We start from the raw sequence: 20,622 nt of genomic DNA, 5'->3' as shown, positions 1-20,622 counted from the left end.
TCTACTCTTGTAATTTATATTTTCTCTCACTGTTTCTTTTCACTTTGACAATATTTTTACCATTGTTTTAAAATAAGCAACACTTTTAGAAAACTGAACAGTGTGAAAGAGCAAATAGTAAAAAGCAGTCTTTTTTTTTTTAATATTTTTATTTTGAGAGGCAGAGTTACAGACAGTGAGAGGGAGAGACAGAAAGGTTTTCCCCCTGTTGGTTCACTCCCCAGATGGCTGCAGCGGCCGGAGCTGCGTGGATCCAAAGCCAGGAGTCAGGAGCCCCCCTCTGGATCCCCAACGTGGGTGCAGGGGCCCAAGAACCTGGGCCACCTTCCACTGCCTTCCCAGGCCATAGCAGAGAGCTGGATTGGAAGAGGAGCGCCACGGTGCTGGCCCCATCAGTCTGATTTTTTAATGATAATCTGTGCATACACATGTAAACACAGTATGTATTTCTTCCTCCCGCCCCGTTTTTACACAGACTGGCTTCCAAACTGTTCCTGTAGTACGGATATACTACAGTTCATTTAACCACGACTCTTTTGAGTCAGGTTCTTTGAAACTTCGGGCTGTTACACACACGAGTTAGTACAGATATATACAAGCCAGTATACCTCCAAGACACTGAGAAGGAAGAATTACTTATGTTGAAGAGCGTTTTTATTTCAGGCCTTACAGCGCACATTTTCATTTTTCAGGAACAACCCAGCCTTCCTCAGGGCGGTGACATGCACAGCTTTCCTTCCTTCACCTGTGCTGTTCTCCCTTCTCTTCTCAGAACAACCGCTGTTGGCCAACAAAACATTCTCTACTGATACTAAAGTTTCCACCCTCATTCCCTGGTTGCAGAAAGAAGAGTGTATTGTGACTTTAGGGCAGAAAGAAACTTGAACTCTAATCCTCAAATTCTGAAGTGAAGCAGGGCTGACTGAGCACAGCCCAGATTCCACACTTTCAGTGTGAGTGCTAAGAGGCATGAGTGTCCACCTGCTGTGGACTCGCCCCATTCTGCAGGTGCCACCTGCCTCTAGGTGGAGGTCCGGGGGGCAGTAAGTGCTAAGGTAGATTCCATGTCCAGTTCACCAAATACCAAGTCAGGCTCCAGATCCAGGTCCACCTACAATACTGGGCACATTACATAGTAATCTCTTCAAAGTACATTACGGTTCTATTTTTGATGTGTTCAGAATTGGTGCTTCCCATAAGTAAACTAAAAGTATAACAAATGGTAGTTATTGTGGAGATAAATCTTTTACACAAACTCATGGTAATTTTGTTGTGAGTATGAGGTTATATGTTAACACCCCCTAGAATCTACTGCCTCCTTACTGTGGGCAAGAACACAGAAACAGAGAAATTTAGGTAGGAAGAAAGCTGTAAAGGGATCTCATTTCGTGAGTCAGTGTTCACTGAACTCCCCTGATGAGCAGGGTACCAAGTTCACGTTTGAAGTCTGAGGATAAGGTACCACCTGTATCCTCTCGAAGCACAAATTGTGTTTGCTAAGATAAAACATGCCTGCCAGCGTTCTTTTGCCCCACCAGTGGGGCAATCTAGTATTCAGTGAACTTCAAGAATTCTGATCAATTAAAATGCTGATCCTTTTGTGTGAAACGACAAATAGTTTCTATTAGAAACTATTTTAAGACTGTACCAGGCTTCACACCCCACCCTTTGGAGGTAACTCAGAAATGACGAACATTCTTTATAGTGGAGTTCTAAGAACATGGGAGTACTTAAAGAAGTTCATGGAATATGGGATTAAAAAATATGCTTATAACCCTATTCCAGTCAAAGATTGTAGGCACTTTCAAAAAATAGCTAAAACTGGGACGGGCATTTGGAACAGCAGATTAAGCTGCAGCTTGGGGTGCCAGCATCCCCTATCAGTACTGGTTCAAGTTTCAGCTACTGCACTTCTTTTTTTTTTTTTTTTTTTTTTTTTTTTTTTTTTCTCTTCGACAGGCAGAGTTAGTGAGAGAGAGAGAGACAGAGAGACAAGTCTCCCTTCCGTTGGTTCACCCCTCAAATGGCCACTACCGCCGGAGCTATGCCCATCCGAAGCCAGAAGCCAGGTGCTTCCTCCTGGTCTCCCATGCGGGTGCAGGGCCCAAGGACCTGGGCCATCCTCCACTGCACTCCGGGGCCACAGCAGAGAGCTGGACTGAAAGAGGAGCAACCGGGACAGAATCCTGCACCCCAACCAGGACTAGAACCCAGGGTGCCGGCGCCGCAAGGCGGAGGATTAGCCAAGTGAGCTGCGGCGCTGGCCAAGCTACTGTACTTCTGATGCAGTTCCTGGCTATTGTACCTGGAATTCAGCAGGTGATGGCTCAAGTATGTGAGTTCCTGCCACCCATGTGGGAGACCACGATGGAGTTGCCAGCTCCTGGCTTCAGCTTGGCCTAGCCTCAGCCTCTGCTGTTGCAGCCATCTGGGGAATGACACTTTCAAAATAAAACTTTGGTAAAATAAACATATATATAAGGGGCCAGTGTTGTAGCGCAGCAGATTAAGTCACTGCTTATGACACTGGCATCACACATCAGCGTGCCTGCTCTAGTGCCAGGTCCTCTGCTTCTGATCCACTTCCTGCTAATGCACCCGAGAAAGCAGCCAGGCGCCCCTGCCACCCATGTAGATGACTCATATGGAGTTCCAGCCTAAGCTATTGGCAACCATTTAGGGGAGGGAACCAGCAAAGAGATCTCTCTCCCTCTGTCTGTCACTCTACCTTTCAAATAAAAAGTAAAATAAATCTTTAAATATATATAGAAAACTAAAAATCTGTTTTTATTTATTCCTTTATTTACATACCTAAAACCATATCAAAAGCATGGTATGAGATTCCCAGAAAACTGACATCATAATTAATGGTTAACATCTAAATGGACCAAAAGATTTAAAAAGCACTAACTGCTTGAGGAATGTGTGTTGAACCTCGTTTTCTATTCAGGGAATTTGGCAACTGGACACAACATGATATATCTCAGAGTGTGTTTAAAACAACTGACAAGAGGGGCTAGCGCTGTAGCACAGTGGGTTAAAGCCCCGGCCTGCAGCACCAGCGTCCCACATGGGTGCCGGTTTGAGTCTTGGCTGCTCCACTTCTGATCCAGCTCCCTGCCAATGTGCCTGGGAAGGCAGCAGAGCATGGCCCAAGTGCTTGGGCTCCTGCACCCACCTGGGAGACCCAAGAAAAGCTCCTAGCTTCAGGTTCTAGACCAGCTCAGCTCGGGCCATTGCAGCCATTAGGGGAGTGAACCAGCATATGGAAGCTCTCTCTGTAACTCTTCCAAATAAATTTTTTAAAATCTAAAAAAAAAAAAAAAAAAAAAAAAACCTGAGAAGACACGACCTGGTAAAGACATCTAGAGAGCAGTGCGACCATGTCATCCGTGAAATGGTGGAGGGGCAGCAGCCCGGGACACAGACACGGATACAACACAACCCAAAGCCCACACTCTGCTTTAATGTCCATGAAAGTGCAGAGGGCATAAAATCCAAGTAGACGCCGGCGCAGGATGAAGCACTGTGGTGTTTTAATTCCGTACAGGTGTTCTGGCCCTTGCGAAGGTCTAGTTACCCTTTCTGTACAGGAAGCTGCTATGGCTGGAGTCCTGGGCTAGGACCCCGGTTGACACACTCGATGACGCTGTGCTTGCGAGTTCTAACCGACTATAATTCCTCCCTCTGGTTTCTCTTGTGTGCTTTGTAAATATGGACGTCTTTCTCAGGATCATAATGAACCTTACTCACAGTAAACTGCTGCTCCAGCATTGCCAGGAAGTTGTTGTCGCGTTCATAGCGGATTCGGCAAGCTAGAAGGATGACAGCCTGCTCGCTACAGAGATGCTCCAGGGTCTGAAGAAGGTCCGCAAACGTTTCTTCTAAATAGATGATGTCAGCTCCAAGTATCAGGTCAAATTCTCCAGGTGAGAAACTCCCCAGGTTTTGTCCCCACGTCAGCTCCCTCACAACAGCTTTGGGTTGGACGTGGGGAGGTAGGTTGGCTTGAACGTTTGATTTAAGAAATTCTAACGCTACTTTTCGATCTGTGATGGTCACGTGAGCACCTACAAGGTGGGATAGAGAGAAAGCAACATGCAGGTCAGCACAGCTCTGCTACGTAGCGCGGGGCAGGAGTTCAGGGTGGGGTGTCTCTGACACACACACGATAGGCAGCCTCCCACGCCTCTGTGAGCTGCTGCAACAGAGCAGGACACCACCAGAGCCTCCTTCCGCAATGCCCTCTGCTGGATGAAGGCTTCCCTGGTCTCTCTAATGCTCCTGCTCTATGCGGACGTTGTGACACTACACTGCAGTCACCAAGTGACAGACGCTGACGCTCCTGAATTCTGCAAGATCAGCTGCTCATCCACCATGGATAGCTGTCACTACACTTCATTCATTCACCTGCCATTGTCACGTTAGTAGGCCTCAGAGTAAGATGGAATCCAAGGAGGAATGTGGGAGCACACTACTATATGGAGATGACAAGATACCAAAAATAGGAAAAGGCTGTTGTGAGGGTTAAAGTCTAGAAAAAAAGTCACTGAAGACAGAAATCAGATGCTAGGTGAGATGAGCATTTAGCCTAGCAGTTAAGATACCTACATCCCAAGGGGCTGGCATTGTGGCATAGTGGGTAAAGCCACTGCCTGCAGTGCTGGCATCCTATCTGGGCACAGGTTCAAGTCTCAGCTGCTCCACTTCTGATCCAGCTCCTTGATAACTCACCTGGGAAAGCAGCAGCAGATGGCCCAAGTACTTGGCCCTGCACCCACGTGGAAGATCTAGAAGCAGCTCCTGGCTTCAGTCTGGCCCATCCCTGGCCATTGTGGCCATTTGGGGAGTAGATTAGCAGATGGAAGATCTCTCTCTCTCTCTCTAACTCTTTCAAATGAATAAATCTTGAAATAATAATAATAAGATGGCCACATCCACATCAGAGTGCCGGAGTTTGATTCTTGGCTCTGGCTCCAAATTCCTCTGCTTGCAGAATTCATAAGAGCCAGAAGTGGCTCCTGACCCCAGCGTCCTAACACAGACCCCGAGAGGCAGCAGGGATGATCAAGTAATTCGTTTCCTGACTTCCGGCTTCAGCCTAGTCAAGGCCTGGCCATTGCAGGCATTTGGAGAGTGAACGAGTAGACGGGAGCTTGCTTTCTGTGTGTCTGTCTCTAAAAGAAATTTTTAAAAAAACTTTTTTTTTTTTTTTTTGGACAGGCAGAGTGGACAGTGAGAGAGAGACAGAGAGAAAGGTCTTCCTTTGCCGTTGGTTCACCCTCCAATGGCCGCCGCGGCCAGCGCACTGCAGCCGGCGCACCACGCTGATCTGAAGGCAGGAGCCAGGTGCTTCTCCTGGTCTCCCATGGGGTGCAGGGCCCAAGGACTTGGGCCATCCTCCACTGCACTCCCTGGCCACAGCAGAGAGCTGGCCTGGACGAGGGGCAACCGGGACAGAATCCGGCGCCCTGACCGGGACTAGAACCTGGTGTGCCGGTGCCGCAGGCAGATGATTAGCCTATTGAGCCGCAGCGCTGGCCTAAAAAAAACTTTTTTAAAAAAAATTCATTTGAAAGGCAGAGTTACAAATGGCTGCAATGGCCAGAGCTGGGCCAGTCCAAAGCCAGGGGCCCAAGGACTTGAGCCATCTTTTACTGCTTTTCCCAGGCCATTAGCAGGCAGCTGGAATGGAAGCAGAGCAGCCAGGACTCAAACTGGCACCCATTTGGGATGTCGGCACCACAGTGCTGGCCCCTGAAATTTTTTTAACTGGCTACTAAGAAAGCCCAGTACACCTCTTTCTATAGGCTGTCTTGAAGTCGTCAGTCTCTGTGTGTTTATGTAATACATATATAAGGGCCCTTCAATTTCTGGAAAAAATGAAACCTGAGTCCATTTTGGCACAAGAAATTTTTCCAAAATCCACCCAGAGCATTTTCATAATACACATTTTCCACATATTTTGAAAAAAAAAATTTTTTTTTGACAGGCAGAGTGGACAGTGAGAGAGAGAGACAGAGAGAAAGGTCTTCCTTTGCGGCCGGCGCACCGCGCTGATTCGATGGCAGGAGCCAGGAGCCAGGTGCTTTTCCTGGTCTCCCATGGGGTGCAGGGCCCAAGCACTTGGACCATCCTCCACTGCACTCCCTGGCCACAGCAGAGGGCTGGCCTGGAAGAGGGGCAACCAGGACAGAATCCGGCGCCCCGACCGGGACTAGAACCTGGTGTGCCAGCGCCGCTAGGCGGAGGATTAGCCTAGTGAGCCGCGGCGCCGGCCGGAAAAAAATTTTTTGAATCATTTTAAAATGACATAGGTTAAAATGCTAGATCAAGTGCTAAGTTCCCGGCTGGAAAAAAATTTTTTGAATCATTTTAAAATGACATAGGTTAAAATGCTAGATCAAGTGCTAAGTTCCTACTTTCAGTGCAGAAAATTAATGAGGCAATTTTTCTATCAATCTGACTCCTGTGGGTTGTTGATGGGCAGCCACAAGTTGTAATTTTTTGAGCCAAGGTGGGTGAGAAAAGGCTGAGCTGCAGTTACCCTTAAGGTGAAGCACTCCGTTAATGGCGAGCCCCGATACACCTCAGCCACACTGCAGCAATAGTCTAAGAAGGCATCTGGTTTGGTTTGGGCCCCAGAAATTCTGAGCTGTGAAACTATTTGATGAAACCATCCGCATGCGTGTGTTATCTTCCTGGGGGTCCCGTGGGACTGCAGACTCGCTCAGTAAGTGCCACAGCAGCAGCAGCCTGCACAGTGTGCTAACGTCACACTGGGACAGTGTGCAATTCATCTCCACACTTACAGCCCACTGGGATGCCAATGAAAAGTGCTCAGTCTTAGCCTGGACAGGCCCGTACCTGTCATCGGACCAGTCACCGCCTGGCAGAGTGTGGCCCAGCGAGCAGAACCCAACAGTTTTCAGCTCTTCTGATAATTAAAACGGTAGGCAGCCTTTTCCCGGCTTGACTCAGAACTGCCCCTCTGGATTTCCTAGCACTTCACGGCAACACTGGAGTGACCTAGGATCTCACCCATCACCTCCATATCACCTCTATGTTCTGTAATGTCTGCCACAGGGATTTCAGAGACTACTTAACCTGCTAGGGAGTCCAGAAGTCTGAGCAGGATCTTAATGTCATTCCCTGTCACATCCATCAATTCTACAAATACCTGAGTGGCTGCCATCAGCCTTGAGACAGACCTCTTCCCACCCCTCTCATAATAGGGGGATAGGCAGTCAGTTGTCTTTTTTTTTTTTTTTTTTTTTTTTTGAACAGGCCAAGTGGACAGTGAGAGAGAGAGAGAGAGAGAGAGAGAAGGTCTTCCTTTTGCCATTGGTTCACCCTCCAATGGCCGCCACGGCCGGCGCGCTGCAGCCAGAGCATCGCGCTGATCTGAAGCCAGGAGCCAGGTGCTTCTCCTGGTCTCCCATGGGGTGCAGGGCCCAAGCACTTGGGCCATCCTCCACTGCACTCCCAGGCCACAGCAGAGAGTGGGCCTGGACGAGGAGCAACCGGGACAGAATCCGGCGCCCCAACCGGGACTAGAACCCGGTGTGCCGGCGCCACAGGCAGATGATTAGCCTATTGAGCTGCGGCACTGGCCGTAAGTTGTCTTTTAAAAAGCAGAATATGTGGGGCCGGCAGTGTGGTGCAGTAAGTTAATCCTCCACCTACAGCGTTGGCATCCCATATGGGCGCTGGTTCAAGTCCCAGCTGCTCCTCTTCTGATCCAGCTCTCTGCTGTGGCCTAGGAAAGCAGAAAAAGATGGCCCAAGTCCTTGGGCCCCTGCACCTGTGTGGGAGACCGGAAGAAGCTCCTAGTTCCTGGTTTTGGATTGGCCCAGCTCTGGCGGTCATGGCCATTGGCCATCTGGGGAGTGAACCAACGGATGGAAGACTTCTCTGTCTCTCCCTCTTACTGTCTATAACTCTACCTGTCAAATAAATAAATAAAATCTTAAAAATAAAAAGCAGAATATGGATATGTTTGTTGGTAAAAACAAGCTAAGGGGGAAAGAAACACAGTAGTCTGGCCAGCACCGTGGCTCAATAGGCTAATCCTCCACCTTGCAGCGCTGGCACACCGGGTTCTAGTCCCGGTCGGGGCACCGGATTCTGTCCCGGTTGCCCCTCTTCCAGGCCAGCTCTCTGCTGTGGCCAGGGAGTGCAGTGGAGGATGGCCCAGGTGCTTGGGCCCTGCACCCGCATGGGAGACCAGGAAAAGCACCTGGCTCCTGGCTTCGGATCAGGGCGATGCACCGGCCGCAGCGTGCCAGCCGTGGCGGCCATTGGAGGGTGAACCAACAGCAAAAGGAAGACCTTTCTCTCTCTCTCTCTCTCACTGACTATACTCTGCCTGTCAAAAAAAAAAAAAAAAAAAAAAAGAAAGAAAGAAAGAAAGAAACAAAGTAGCACAGAGACATCAAATGTCAGGAAGTGAGAGAGAATGAAGCTACAGACCAGGTAGACAGGGAAGGTGGCGCTTAGGTGACCTGGAGAAAAGCCAAAACGGGAGCGAGGGATAGCAAATGCACGCTGGGGAAAGACCCTTCCTGGCAGGTAAATGAGCAAGTTCAAAGGCTAGGAGGGAGCGGGCAGAGGCTGGCACCACGTGAACCACAGAGGTGCAGAGCCGAAGTGGGAGAAGTGTAGGAGAGGCAGATCCTCCAGGGCCTGGCAGGTCAGGTTCTGAGAGGCTTCAGCTATGACTGCAGGAGGCGGGAAGTCACAAACAGCCTGACAATAGGGCAAGCTAGAAGCAAGGAACCCAGGGAAGAGCCCCACCTAATGACCAAGGTGAACCTGCTGTGGTTCGCACCTTGCTACAGTGGGCCCCAAGCACCCTCCACAAGCAAAAAAAAACAAACAAACAAACAAAAAAAAGCCCCTGCCACTCCCTCCAGGCTCACCCCCACAGGTGTCCAGCCCTGACCATCATGGCTTTGGCTCAGGCTTGGCTTTGCTTAGGGAGCTTTGCTTGCTTGATGTGGGGGATGACAAATTCCCCCAGTCTTGGCTTTGCTGTTTGTGAAGCTTAGCTCCGTATCTCACGTAGATTTGTTTGAGCTTGATACTTTGAACCTCAGCCTATTTCAGAGGTGGTGTTACTCTTCACCAAGACAGACACAGTGCTTGGTAAGTTCTACCTCTGTCACATGGTGGCCGCTGGTTCTCAATGCCCAGATCTTGAGCCCAGCACGTTCCCTTTGCATTGGCTGAGAAACTTCTGTAAAGACAGGCTTTTCTCAATTACTGTCCAATCACTCACTTTGTAAAGGCACAGTCAGAACAAGAAAGGTGGGATACATTTGACTTCCCCATCTCCTTATTCATAAGCCAGATTTCAAAGCAAAGTGCTGGGGGCTGGGGCAGAGGCATAGAGGGTAAAGCCGAAGCCTGCAGTGTCAGCATCCCATATGGGTGCCGGTTCTCAAATATCAGAAAACACAAATAAAAAAGGTTAACAACTGGGTGATGGTGCTGGCGCTGTGGCATAGCAGGTAAAGCTGCTGTCTGCAGTGCTGGCATCCCATATGGGAGCCGGTTCAAGTCCTGGCTGCTCCACTTCGGATCCAGCTCTCTGCTATGGCCTGGGAAAGCAGTAGAAGATGGCCTGCCTGAGTCCTTGGACCCCTGCACCTTTGTGGGAGACCCAGAAGAAGCTCCTGGCTCCAGAAAGGCACAGCTCTAGCCATTGCAGCCATCTGGGAAATGAACCAATAGATGGAAGACCTCTCTCTCTCTCTCTCTCTCTGTAAAAGTGCTGCTTTCTCCACATCCTCAAAAAGATGACCAACTGGGTTGATTTTATGGTTACAAACTCCCGGAGGATATCAGTAGAATGATTTGTTGCTGACTGCAGTCATTACTAAAGTTCAGGCTGTGTCCTATCTTTCGCAGTGGCTGTTGACAACCTCAGAGAACTTCCTCGCTCTCCAGTATGCCAGGCAGGACATTCCAGGGTCACCTTACACATTGCCTCCCACCAACCAAAGCAGCAGCCACTGAGGCAGCTTCTCCTTTCACTTAGGGTGGGGAAGAGAACCCAATTTGCATGCAGATAGGCGTGACCAAGGAGAAATGGGGGAGGCACCAGTGCAGGGCAGCTCAGTGCAGCACAGACACCTGTAATGCTGGAGGCAGGCTGGGGAGGCTACGGAAGATCTCTTTGGACTGGTCAGTGCCAGCCTGCTCAGAGAAAGAAGAAATGTCATTGGCTGAGAGTGAGAGCGGAGGAAGAAGGCCTGGAGATCTGCAGGAACAGAAATATGAATGAGTCAGTTCGCAGCGGAAGAGAGGAAGTGGAGCGTGACTGCCCAGCTGCATCGCGAGCCCCCTGGAGGGGTCTGAAAAATGTAAAGCCAGGCCCAGCAGCAACGTCTCCTGCAGCCTAGCTTAGCTCAGGGACAGAGACACAGGCGAGCTGGGCTGTTGTCAATCCAGTGAGTAAGAGGAAGCAAGGACAGGCAGCGAACACGAAGTTGGTGAGACACTCATACTGAGTAACAGAGACGACATCCAGAGCACGAAAGACAACGGAAACTGACCCACTAAGACCACCTGGCCTGCGGGTCGCTCAGCACTGGAAGACGGTGTAAATGCGGGTGACCACTTCAGGTGTGTGAGCAGTGCCGAAATGTATTCAGACGTCCAAGCACAAATGATGTGCTAGATACACGACAAGCAAGAACGTTCTTACCCGGAGGGCAGAAGCTCCCGCGGGAGAGACATAAGCAAGAGCGTGACTCGGGTTGGGAAGGAAAATAACAGGAACGTGGGTGTGCACAGGAAACCATGTGGTCACCATGAAGAAATTCTTCAAAAGCAGCAGCGGCCAAGGAAAGACGCCCAAAGCACGGGAACTCTGGGCTGACTCCTACGCAGCATCACCCGGGGGAGAGAGAGGGAGAAAGGGTATTCAAAGCAGAGGGGCAGACCGGGAACCGTGTGTGTGTGTGTGTGTGTGTGTGTGTGTGTGTGTCTTGGGAACTTCTCAGGGTGAGGCCGGAGAACAGCACACAGCATGGCCAGGAAGCCGGGGATTTAAAGCAGGCACAGCAAGGTTTAAACCCAGGACTCCCTGTTAGGTAGGAAGTCAGAAATGAGCTTGTGTGTGTGTGACAAAGGCCTAAGAAGTTGACATCTAGGTCCAGCATCTGCATCTCAAAGTTACCCCGATAACCTTCCAGGTGTGGTCCAGTATCTGCACTTCAGATGCCCTGCCCCTTCTACCAGATAACCATCCTTCCTCAAAGGCTCCTCTAAGGGGGGCCACGCCAGCCAGGCTTCTCCCACTCTGATAACTTAAGGGGGAAAACTCAGAAAGGAATTTTTCCTATTTACATCCAAAAAGTCCTTTGTACCAGGAGGAGAAGAGGCGGGAAGACAAGACCCATCCCCTGAAAAACCCTGGCCTAAATGTAAACTGTGCGCTCAGCGCTCCGCCTCTCCGCTGAGCCGCCCGCCTGGCCTGCCCAGGTGTATTCTCTCCACTCAACCATGTAACCTCGCTCTCCCCCAGTCTGAGCGACTGGGCACTCTCAGGTTCTGTCTGGAGAGGTGCCCATCTGTCCTTACAGACGTCCCTACCCTAAATAAACCTTGCTATTTTGCTTTCTACTACTCTCTGCCTCATGCCTGAATTCTTTCTTGCACGAAGACAAGAACCCTTGCTTCCCTGGTAACACTCCCCAACCATCCTGCCGCTTTGGGCCACTGCCAGCTGCTGAGAACGTGGGTTTAAGAAACCAGGCAGAGGAGAAATCCAGGTGGGAGGGTGAGTGCTGGAGCCAGGCAGTGGGAGTGGAAGGGTTCTGAGAAATCCATTCACCTGGTGGCACAATGGTAGTGTCTGACTCCAAGAAAAAGGTAAAGACAGAACCAGCAGCGCTCAGGGGAACCAAGGGGCAGGGGCATCTTCCAGGCTTTTCGACAATGGCTGGCTTGGGTCACGACTTGGACAGTGACGCTAACTCAGAACAAAGAAGGATGAGCTTGGTAAGGAAAGGTCGGGTTTAGCATGTGGCTGCAGGTGCTGGGAGGCAGCCAGGTGGAGGACGCCAACTCACGCAACAGAGAAGTCAAAGGTTCTGCAACGGGTGCTAGAATTGCAGAAGAGGACAAGACTGCTTCCTGCCGAGTGTTAGGTTCTAAGAAGCTGGTCCCAGGAGTTGCTCGCACTCACATCTCATAGGAAATGTTCACAATCCCCATTCCTTGACCCCAACCCAGTTTACAGAATCCTATCTTCAAGGTGGGACATCTTTCTTCTATGAATAGCTCCTATGTAGCATAAAGGTTAGGGAGATTTTCAAATCAAGAACCAGCTCCAAAGTCAGAACTGCATTCAAATTTTAACCCCAAGCATTAGCCATGTGATCCTGGACAAGACACTTAGTCCCTGTTAAGCCCCTGTTTCAAACCCGGCCATGTCCTCCTAAACAAGCAGGGTCACCGTGAGAATGAGACTGTAAATGCACAGAACCCAGGACTGCGCAGCAACTGGCAGCTGGTTTTCTTTTCAAAGGGCAGTCTCATCACCCGCCATTAGCATCCTGCACAGCACCTGCAGCTTGTTGCGTTTTTCAGTTTTGTTAGGGGGAAGTGGGAGATTCTTTTTTGGCATGTGTCTTTACCCTCCCCCTCCCATGAGACTTAGAATGGGAGCTTCCATGAGACAACCCCCTGAATTTGGGAATCAAGGACTAAGGTGACAAAAAATGAAAACACTTTAAAAAGGGGAACAGGGCGGGGTTTAGCACAGCTTGGGATGCCCACATCCCATACTGAAGTGCCTAGGTTCGAGTCCAGCTCTACTCCCAATTCCAGGTTCCTGCTGCTGAACACCATGGGAGGCAGCAGGTTATGGCTCAGGTGGTTGGGTCCCTACCATGCACCCAGGGAGACTTGCACTGAATTCCTGGCTCCCAAGCATTTGGAAAGTGAACCAGTAGATGGGAGGTCTTTCCCTTCCTCCCTCCCTCCCTTGCTGGCTCATTTTCTTCCCCACCCTCCCTCTCTGCACTAACCTCTCTCTCCACCTCTCAAATAAAATTTAAAAAATTTAAAGGGCTCAATCCCTTTTTGACATTTCAAAGCCACTACATGTTTTAGTTCTCACTGTTTCTATTTTTAAAAGAGATTACCCTTTTCTTACCTCCAGGTTTCAATATCAAACTTCCTCCAGCCTAATACTTTGTAGTGACTACAAGTAGTATGAAAATCATACAGTAGTACCAAGAAATGCACCAAATGTATACAGACAGCAATCATGTGCATGTATACAATGCAGACACATATGTATCATCATAATTACAACCATGATAAAGAAAGAAGAATGGAGGGGCCAGTGCTGTGGTATAGTAGGTTAAGCCTCTGCCTGCAGTGCCTACATCCCATATGGGTGCTGGTTCAAACCAGGCTGCTCCACTTCCGATCCAGCTCTCTGTTGATGCACCTGGGAAAGCACTGGAGGATGGATTAAGTTCTTGGGCCCCTGCAGCCATGTGGGAGACCCGGAGGAAGCCCCTGGCTTGAGACAGCCACTGGCGGCCATTTGGGGAGTGAACCAATGGATGGAAGACCCCTCTCTTATCTCTCCCTCTCTGTCTATAACTTTATCTCTCAAAGAAATAAATGTTTAAAAAGAAAAGAAAGAATGGAAAGGAACATACCAAAATGCTATAGCAATTATACTGCAGAATCGTGAATAATTAGAATCACTGGTGAGCTTTGTTTTCCCTTTAAACTGTTTTGGGTACAGTTTTACAACAGAGTTATGTTGGTTTTATCCCAAGCTTTCACGTTCATGATTATTACAGAAAAACTTCTATCTAGCTTGTTTACTTGTTATTTCAAAATATTTGAGTAGCTACTGAGTGGCAGGTGCTGTTCAAGGGCCCAAGACACGCAGATGAGACGGGGTCCCATTCCTTAAGAGCCTCAGCCTGCCGGAAGAAACAGACCCAGAAACAACTGCCTGCAAACCAGGAGAAAGAAGGCGGTGATTAAGGCTTTGGACAGGGCAGGAAAAGACAGGGATGATGGGGAAGCTGGGCCACAAGAACACTAATGCCTTTAGCTGCTCTGTGGTTCCGCCCACTCCCAGGACCGACAGTTAACACCTCTGGGATGGTATTTAAATACCCTACTCTGACTCCCCAGCCTCCCACACCCAGCTTTCTAAATCAGAAAAAACAGTCCCGCAATCACCAGGAGACATTTGCTTTGTGTCAGTCGGTGAGCTAACAGGTTTCTTTTTTTTCTAAGTTGTATTTATTTGAAAGGCAGAGTGACAGAGAGGGAGACAGAGACACACATTCCACCATCAGAGAGAGAGAGAGAGAGAGAGAGAGAGAGAGAGAAGAGAGGATCTCCCATTTGCCCACAATGGCCAGGGTTGGGCCAGGCTGAAGCCAGGAGCCAGGAACCTCCTTGGGTCTCCCACACTGGGGGCAGGGATCCAAGCACTGAGGCCATAATACTCTACTTTCCCAGGTGTGCTAGCAGGGAGCTGGATTAGAAGCAAAGTGGCCAGGACTCAAACCATCACTCTAATATGGGATGCCAAACCATGCTAGGCCACAATGCTGGCCCCCAAATAATAGATTTCTCTGCACAGTCTCATTTGATCCTCACTGTGGACTACGTAAGTAACCAGAGAAAGACAACAACAGAGGAGATTGTGCAGGTCTTTGAGTATCTATAAACACTGTGACAACCTCCACATGGTCTTTAACCCTAGATCCTTTCTACCGAAGTGTGACTGTACCATCCCTGGGAGCTTGCTGCACACGCAGCCTCTCACGGCCCTTCCAGAGCAACCACATTGGACACTGCATGTTAGCAGGAGCCCCAGGTGACGATACTGAAGTGATGAGTATAACGTGTGGCATCCTAGCAGCTGGTCAACCTCAACACTGGATAGACCAGCCTGAACCCTATCAGTCAGAAGTTGTAGAAAAAAAAAAATCAGCAATGAATAATAATGAAACAAAAATACTCTAGGCCTAAATTAATGTCTGTATGCCAAACAAAAAAAGTGACAAACCTTTTAATCAATTCAGAAATGTACACTGTTAATGCCATTTTTTCCTATAAGACATCAGTACAAACCATAGTAGTGCCAACCGTCCCTAGAAGAGAAAAACCAGCAGTGTCCTCAAGCAATGAAGGAAAGAGACCATCTGCTCTTCCTCCCCTCAGAGTTATACCTGATGGTGTATGCACTTGACCACCTGCAAACTATTTACAGGGGTAAGATTATCCTCTTTGGGTCCAGCACTGTCCTAGCGGGTAAAGCTGCCGCTGCCTACAGCTCTGGCATCCTATATAGGCACCAGTTTGAGTCCCAGCTGCTGCACTTCCGATCCAGCTCCCTGCGAATACACCTGGGAAAGCGGCACAGGATGGTTCAAGTGCTTGGGCCCTTGCACCCAGGTGGCAGACCCAGAAGACGCTCCTGACTGGCCTGACCCAGACCTGGCTTCTGCAGCCAACTGGGGAGTGAACCAGCAGATGGAAGATCTCTGTCTCTCCCTCCCTGTAACTCTGCCTTTCAAATAAGCAAGTCTTAAAAAAAAATTATCTTGCTTGAAATTCAGGTTGCCTTAGGTCACATTGTCAACATCATAGAATTTAAAGGGACAAAGCAGGGGCTGGCACTGTGGCATAGGGGGTACAGCCACCACCTGCTGTGCAGGCATCCCATATGGGTGCCGGTTCTCGGCTGCTCCACTTCTGATCCAGCTCTCTGCTATGGCCTGGGGAAACAGAATAAGATGGCCCAAGTCTTTAGGACCCTGCACCCAAATGGAAGACCTGGAAGAAGCTCCTGGCTTCAGATCAGCTCAGCTCCAACCATTACTGCCATTTGAGGAGTGAACCAGCATATGGAATACTCCTCTCTCTCTCTCTCTCGGCCTCTCAAATAAATAAATCTTTAAATAATAAAGAGAGAAAGCAATTTCCCATGAAAAGTATGAGCATCAGAATGAGAGGGAGAGAAAAGAAATGAACCTGTTAGTCTTACTGGAGTCAAGAGCACCTGGGCCCACAACTCCCAAGTACAGGGGAAAGATCAACTGGATAAGCGGAAAACTGACAGTGGGGTGGGAGAGACGTTATGGGGGGGAAGCCATTGTAATCCGTAAGCTGTACTTTGGAAATTTATATTCATTAAATAAAAGTTAAAAAAAATTTAAAAAAAAAACTGACAGTGAATTTTGTGCAAGAAAACAGCAAATGCTCCGTGAGTCCTGCTCACCAGGGAGTGAGCCAGTGCATCACACTCACCTAGCAGGGCAGCCACGATGCCCACAAGCCCTGTGCCAGCGCCCAGCTCCACGGCAGAGCAGCCCCTGAGCTCCACGGCTCCCATCTCCAGATACGTGGAAAGTACGATGGCCTGGGTGGAAACACAGCACAGATTTATGATGAAGTCAACCAGTGCTCTCAAATCTGCAGGGCTGCAGGTCACCACACACACACACACACACACACACACACCTGCTTCAACTCCACACCTCGGAGTTTAGCTGCTGCTGCAAGGCCACCTGTCCTAGAGCAGGCACAAAGCACTCCAGAGGCCCCTATCAGGGACACCAGTGCTCAGCAGCGCCACTCACACAAGACAAGGGCCTGCCGGAGGGGGGAATTCAGTGCTTAGACAGGAAGAAGCGACACGCTCACCCCCTGCGACTGTGTTTACAGGAAAGGCCGGTTCCTAAGCCAGGATCAGGGCAGTGGGGCTACAACCCCACTCCCACGGGGAAAGGAGCCCAGTGCCTGGGGCTCCCTGAGCTGCTGTCCACTTCTGTGTGGGGGAGGAGAGGATAAACTGGCAAGCCAGTTGGCTCTGCAGCCCATCCTATACAAGCAGTATCCTGCTGCTGTAACTTTTCGCTATGCATGCTGGGGGCATCACTGACAGCTCTGCTTCCTGTTGAGTCTTCAGGGCTTCCCATTCCTTGCTGTTATTTGATTCCTTGTTACAGCACTAGTTTTCACAGGGTTACCTTGGCCTGAGTTTCTAAAGGCCTGTTGCTGGCAAGTCATTTCACTTCCCTCAGCTTTCATTTAGGCACCTTTAAAAGGCAATCCCCATGGGGACACAGAGTTTGTGAGAGCCTAAGGACCAGGGCAGTGGTGGTGGTAGGGATGAAAATCTATACTGAGGCCGGCGCCGCAGCTCAATAGGCTAATCCTCCGCCTTGCGGCGCCCGCACACTGGGTTCTAGTCCCGGTCGGGGTGCCGGATTCTGTCCCAGTTGCCCCTCTTCCAGGCCAGCTCTCTGCTGTGGCCAGGGAGTGCAGTGGAGGATGGCCCAAGTCTTTGGGCCCTGCACTTCATGGAAGACCAGGAGAAGCACCTGGCTCCTGCCTTCGGATCAGCGCTGTGTGCCGGCGGCAGCAGCCATTGGAGGGTGAACCAACGGCAAAGGAAGACCTTTCTCTCTGTCTCTCTCACTGTCCACTCTGCCTGTCAAAAAAAAAAAAAAAAAAATCTATACCGAGATGGTGATGGCTGCACTGCCACGTGAATATACTAGCAGGTGAAGAGTATGGTATGTGAATTATGCCTCCACAAAGCCGTGGGCCTTTGGCTTTTGCTTTAAATGAAAACCAGTCTTATAACCAAGTGTGGACGATTTCAGAGCCCCCCACCCCAGGGCTCACTCACCGCATCCCAAACCACTGCAGCGACTCCCAGGTGCCGCCAGTCCTGCCGGATCTGGATCGTGTGGTTTGCGAAGGAGAAGGTGGCAAGCGGCTTGTGGAATTTCTGCAGCCCGACTCCCGCGGTCTCCTCATAGGGCACCAGGGCCATTGCACCCGTGCCCAGCCCTCCGCTCACACCTGTCGAGCAATCCCGGGTGCCCCTCAGCTCAGAAAGTGCGTGTTCTCCTAAGGAACTCCAAGTGCTTTTAAGGTAGATTTACAAGTTCAAAAGAAGAAACGGCACGGGGGGGGGGGGGTGTTCGTCTAATTTCTCTTGCGTGGTTCCTCCTATGAACCTCATAGGAAGTGAGATTTGCTCTGGGTTCCGGCCATGCATGTCTTTTGGCAAAAACACCCAGAACGCTCCAGCTCCGGCCCGACACCCTATGCACCGCCGGGTTCCACTCCCCGAAGCCGGAGCCGCGCAGAGCACCGGGGCCGGAACTCGGGGGTCCGCCCGCCTGCATCTGCTGCAGCCGGCCGCCGGGCGGCTCGCGCTCTCCGCTGCTTCGGTCTCCCCGCTAGATCCGGGCGCTTAACCGTGACTACACGGGCCTGAACCTGCGCTCACACTGGCTGTTTCCGGGGTGATTATCCTGCCTTTGAACAACGTCTACCCTGTGCCACCTCCTTCAGAGTCCTCGTCACTGGCTGCCGGATTCCGAGCTGCTGGCCCCGGGTGCGGGGCAGACCCGGCGTCCGCCGCTCGCAGGCCTCCCCGAAGTCCCCCTAAACTTGCACCGCCCCCAACTCCCGAAGGGCCGGCGGGTGCTCCCTCCCTTCCAGCGGACCCCAGAGCTCCGGGAACCGTCGGGAATTGGAAAGGGGAACGGGAAGGCGGGACCCCAGGGCTCTTCGGAGACCACCCCTCCCCCAGGCTGTGCAGGTCATCCGCTGCACTCCGGAGACGCCGTGAGCTCCTGGGCGGACGGCGCCCCCGAGACGCAGCCACGCGGCTACTTACGGCTCGGGAGGCGGCCCCGCGTCGCCCGCGCCACGCTGGCCCTGCCCCAGGCTTGGTTGCGGAAGCCACCGGCCTTAAAAAGCCCCAGAGCCCGGAGGCGGGGGCAGGCGGGCGGTGCCCGCCCCGAGACACGCGTTTCCGGTGCTCCCCACCCCCCCAGTCTGTTGCGGGACAAGTGCTCTCGGCGCTCCGGGGACGGAGCCGCGGGCCACCGGGGGACGCCGAGCAGAGACTTGGGGACCTGGGCTGAGCACCGGGTCATGGCCGCGTGGAGCCGCACGGTTTCCGGGAGCCTAATCCGTTTGTCCCGCCGCCGCGGAAAGCTGGGGGTGGGGGCTCGGAGGGCGTTGGCGCTCAGGCTAGGTGAGCCTGGGTGGACGCGGCCCCGTGCTGTTTCCCTCGCGCTCGCTTGCGCGTTTTGCTTTTTAGTGTTAAACTTGGTCAGCGGACGCATGAGAAAGTTCACTCCAAGGAATGTGTGGTCGCCGGTTCGTCTGATTGTCTCCAGAAACGACGTAACCGCCCGCTTGGTGGTAACGGAGTGGAAGCGTCACAAAGGCCCTCTCAGCTGAAGCGCGAAGTGGCGGGGGCAGGGGGCGCCAGGGCTCGGGCCTGGATTTTTAAATGGACCTTGTGGGCGCGGCGGGGGCTCCGGGCTCTCGGTGGACCCGCGATCCGGACCCGGGCAGTTGCTGCCGAGTCTAGTGCCTCGTGGGGTAACCGGCTAGTGCACCTGCCCTGTAGATCCCAGTGGAGGGCGCGGGGCTGAAGCACGGCCTTCTCTTCCAGACCGGGACCCCACAGTCCCGCACCCACCCCGCAGCGATTCTCAAGGCGGGACTGCGCCACCGAAAGAATTGGCGCAAACTCCCGACACACGGACACCAGCACTCTGCCTCTCGGTTATGTGGGAGAGACGCGGAGAGCTCCGGGGGGAGCTCCCGGGGGATCCCTAGGTGCGGCCCGCACAGGCGGGAGCCACCCTCATCCCACCCCCATCCCGCATAGGGCCCCGGCCTCTCTCCAGACCTTGCCCTGCGAAGAGAAGGCTGGGGCCAGGGGCAGCCGCAGTGACTTGAAGTGAGCCTTTTGTTTGCTTCTCTCTCCGCTGTTCCTCTCCTTTTTCCTTCTCTTAGCTCCTTGTCTTTCACCTTCTGCCTCTCAGCTTTCCTTTTCCTTTTTTATACCTCTCTTTTTAGTCTTACTTTCTCTTCTGTTTGTCCCTTTCCTTTGGCAAGCCATCATTAGACACACACACAAAAGACTATGAACGTTGGGGTAAAAAAAAAAAAAAAAAAAAAAAAAAAAAAAACGCGAAATTTTAAATTCTGCCTCTGCCAATTTAAAAATAGTTCAGTTGTATGAAAGGTGGAGAGACAGATCTCCCATTTGCAGGTTCACTCTCCATATTCCTTCAACAGCCAGGGCTAAGCCAAGTCCGGAGCCCAGAACACAATCCAGTTTTGCCACGTGGGTGGCCAAGTATTTGAGCCATCACCTGCTGCCTCCAAGGACTGAAATTTGCAAGAAACTACAATTGGGCCCAGTGGAACTTGAACCCAGGCACTGGGATATGGGATGTAGGTGTCCTGAGCAGTTTCTAAATCTACTCACCAAATGCCTGCTGTGGCTGTGACACTTTAAATGGGATGACCTTGACCTCATCAGGTATCAAGTGTCTCAATCCCAAAGCCTGGCACAAAAATTCCAGTCCCTGACCATTTCTTCTCCGTGTTCTCCATCTGTTTTACTGAAATCATTATATGACTTTAAAAAGCAAACAGGTAGACATTTGGCCTAGCAATTAAAAGTGCCTGGGTTCAAGGTTTGCATCTAGCTCCTGACTCCACCTTCTTGCTAATGCAGATTCTGGGAGGCAGCAGTGATAATTGAGTTCCTTCTGCCATATTGGAGATCTGGATTGGGCT

The 20,622-nt window shown here is 51.1% G+C and overlaps 1 protein-coding gene across 2 annotated transcripts; it reads right to left on the bottom strand.

The window, feature by feature from the left end:
- Positions 1-636: 636 nt before the first annotated feature.
- On the bottom strand, positions 637-20,000 carry METTL21A (methyltransferase 21A, HSPA lysine). 2 transcript variants are annotated; one of them, XM_002712604.5, is made up of 4 exons: positions 18,695-20,000; positions 17,693-17,868; positions 16,306-16,417; positions 637-4,070 (listed from the first exon to the last, which is right to left on the bottom strand). In XM_002712604.5, exons 1-4 carry the CDS (start codon positions 19,146-19,148, stop codon positions 3,673-3,675), a joined length of 1,140 nt encoding a protein of 379 aa, XP_002712650.2. In that variant the 5' UTR covers positions 19,149-20,000; the 3' UTR covers positions 637-3,672. The 2 variants fall into 2 exon arrangements, with proteins under 2 accessions (XP_002712650.2, XP_069926397.1); XM_070070296.1 differs by having other exon boundaries at positions 18,949-19,070.
- Between the last annotated feature and the right edge of the window lie 622 nt (positions 20,001-20,622).

Source organism: Oryctolagus cuniculus, chromosome 3 (genome assembly GCF_964237555.1).
Source record: "Oryctolagus cuniculus chromosome 3, mOryCun1.1, whole genome shotgun sequence".
NCBI lineage: Eukaryota > Metazoa > Chordata > Mammalia > Lagomorpha > Leporidae > Oryctolagus > Oryctolagus cuniculus.
Note: the sequence above shows the minus strand (reverse complement) of the source record. Positions and strands in the feature narration are given on the sequence as shown.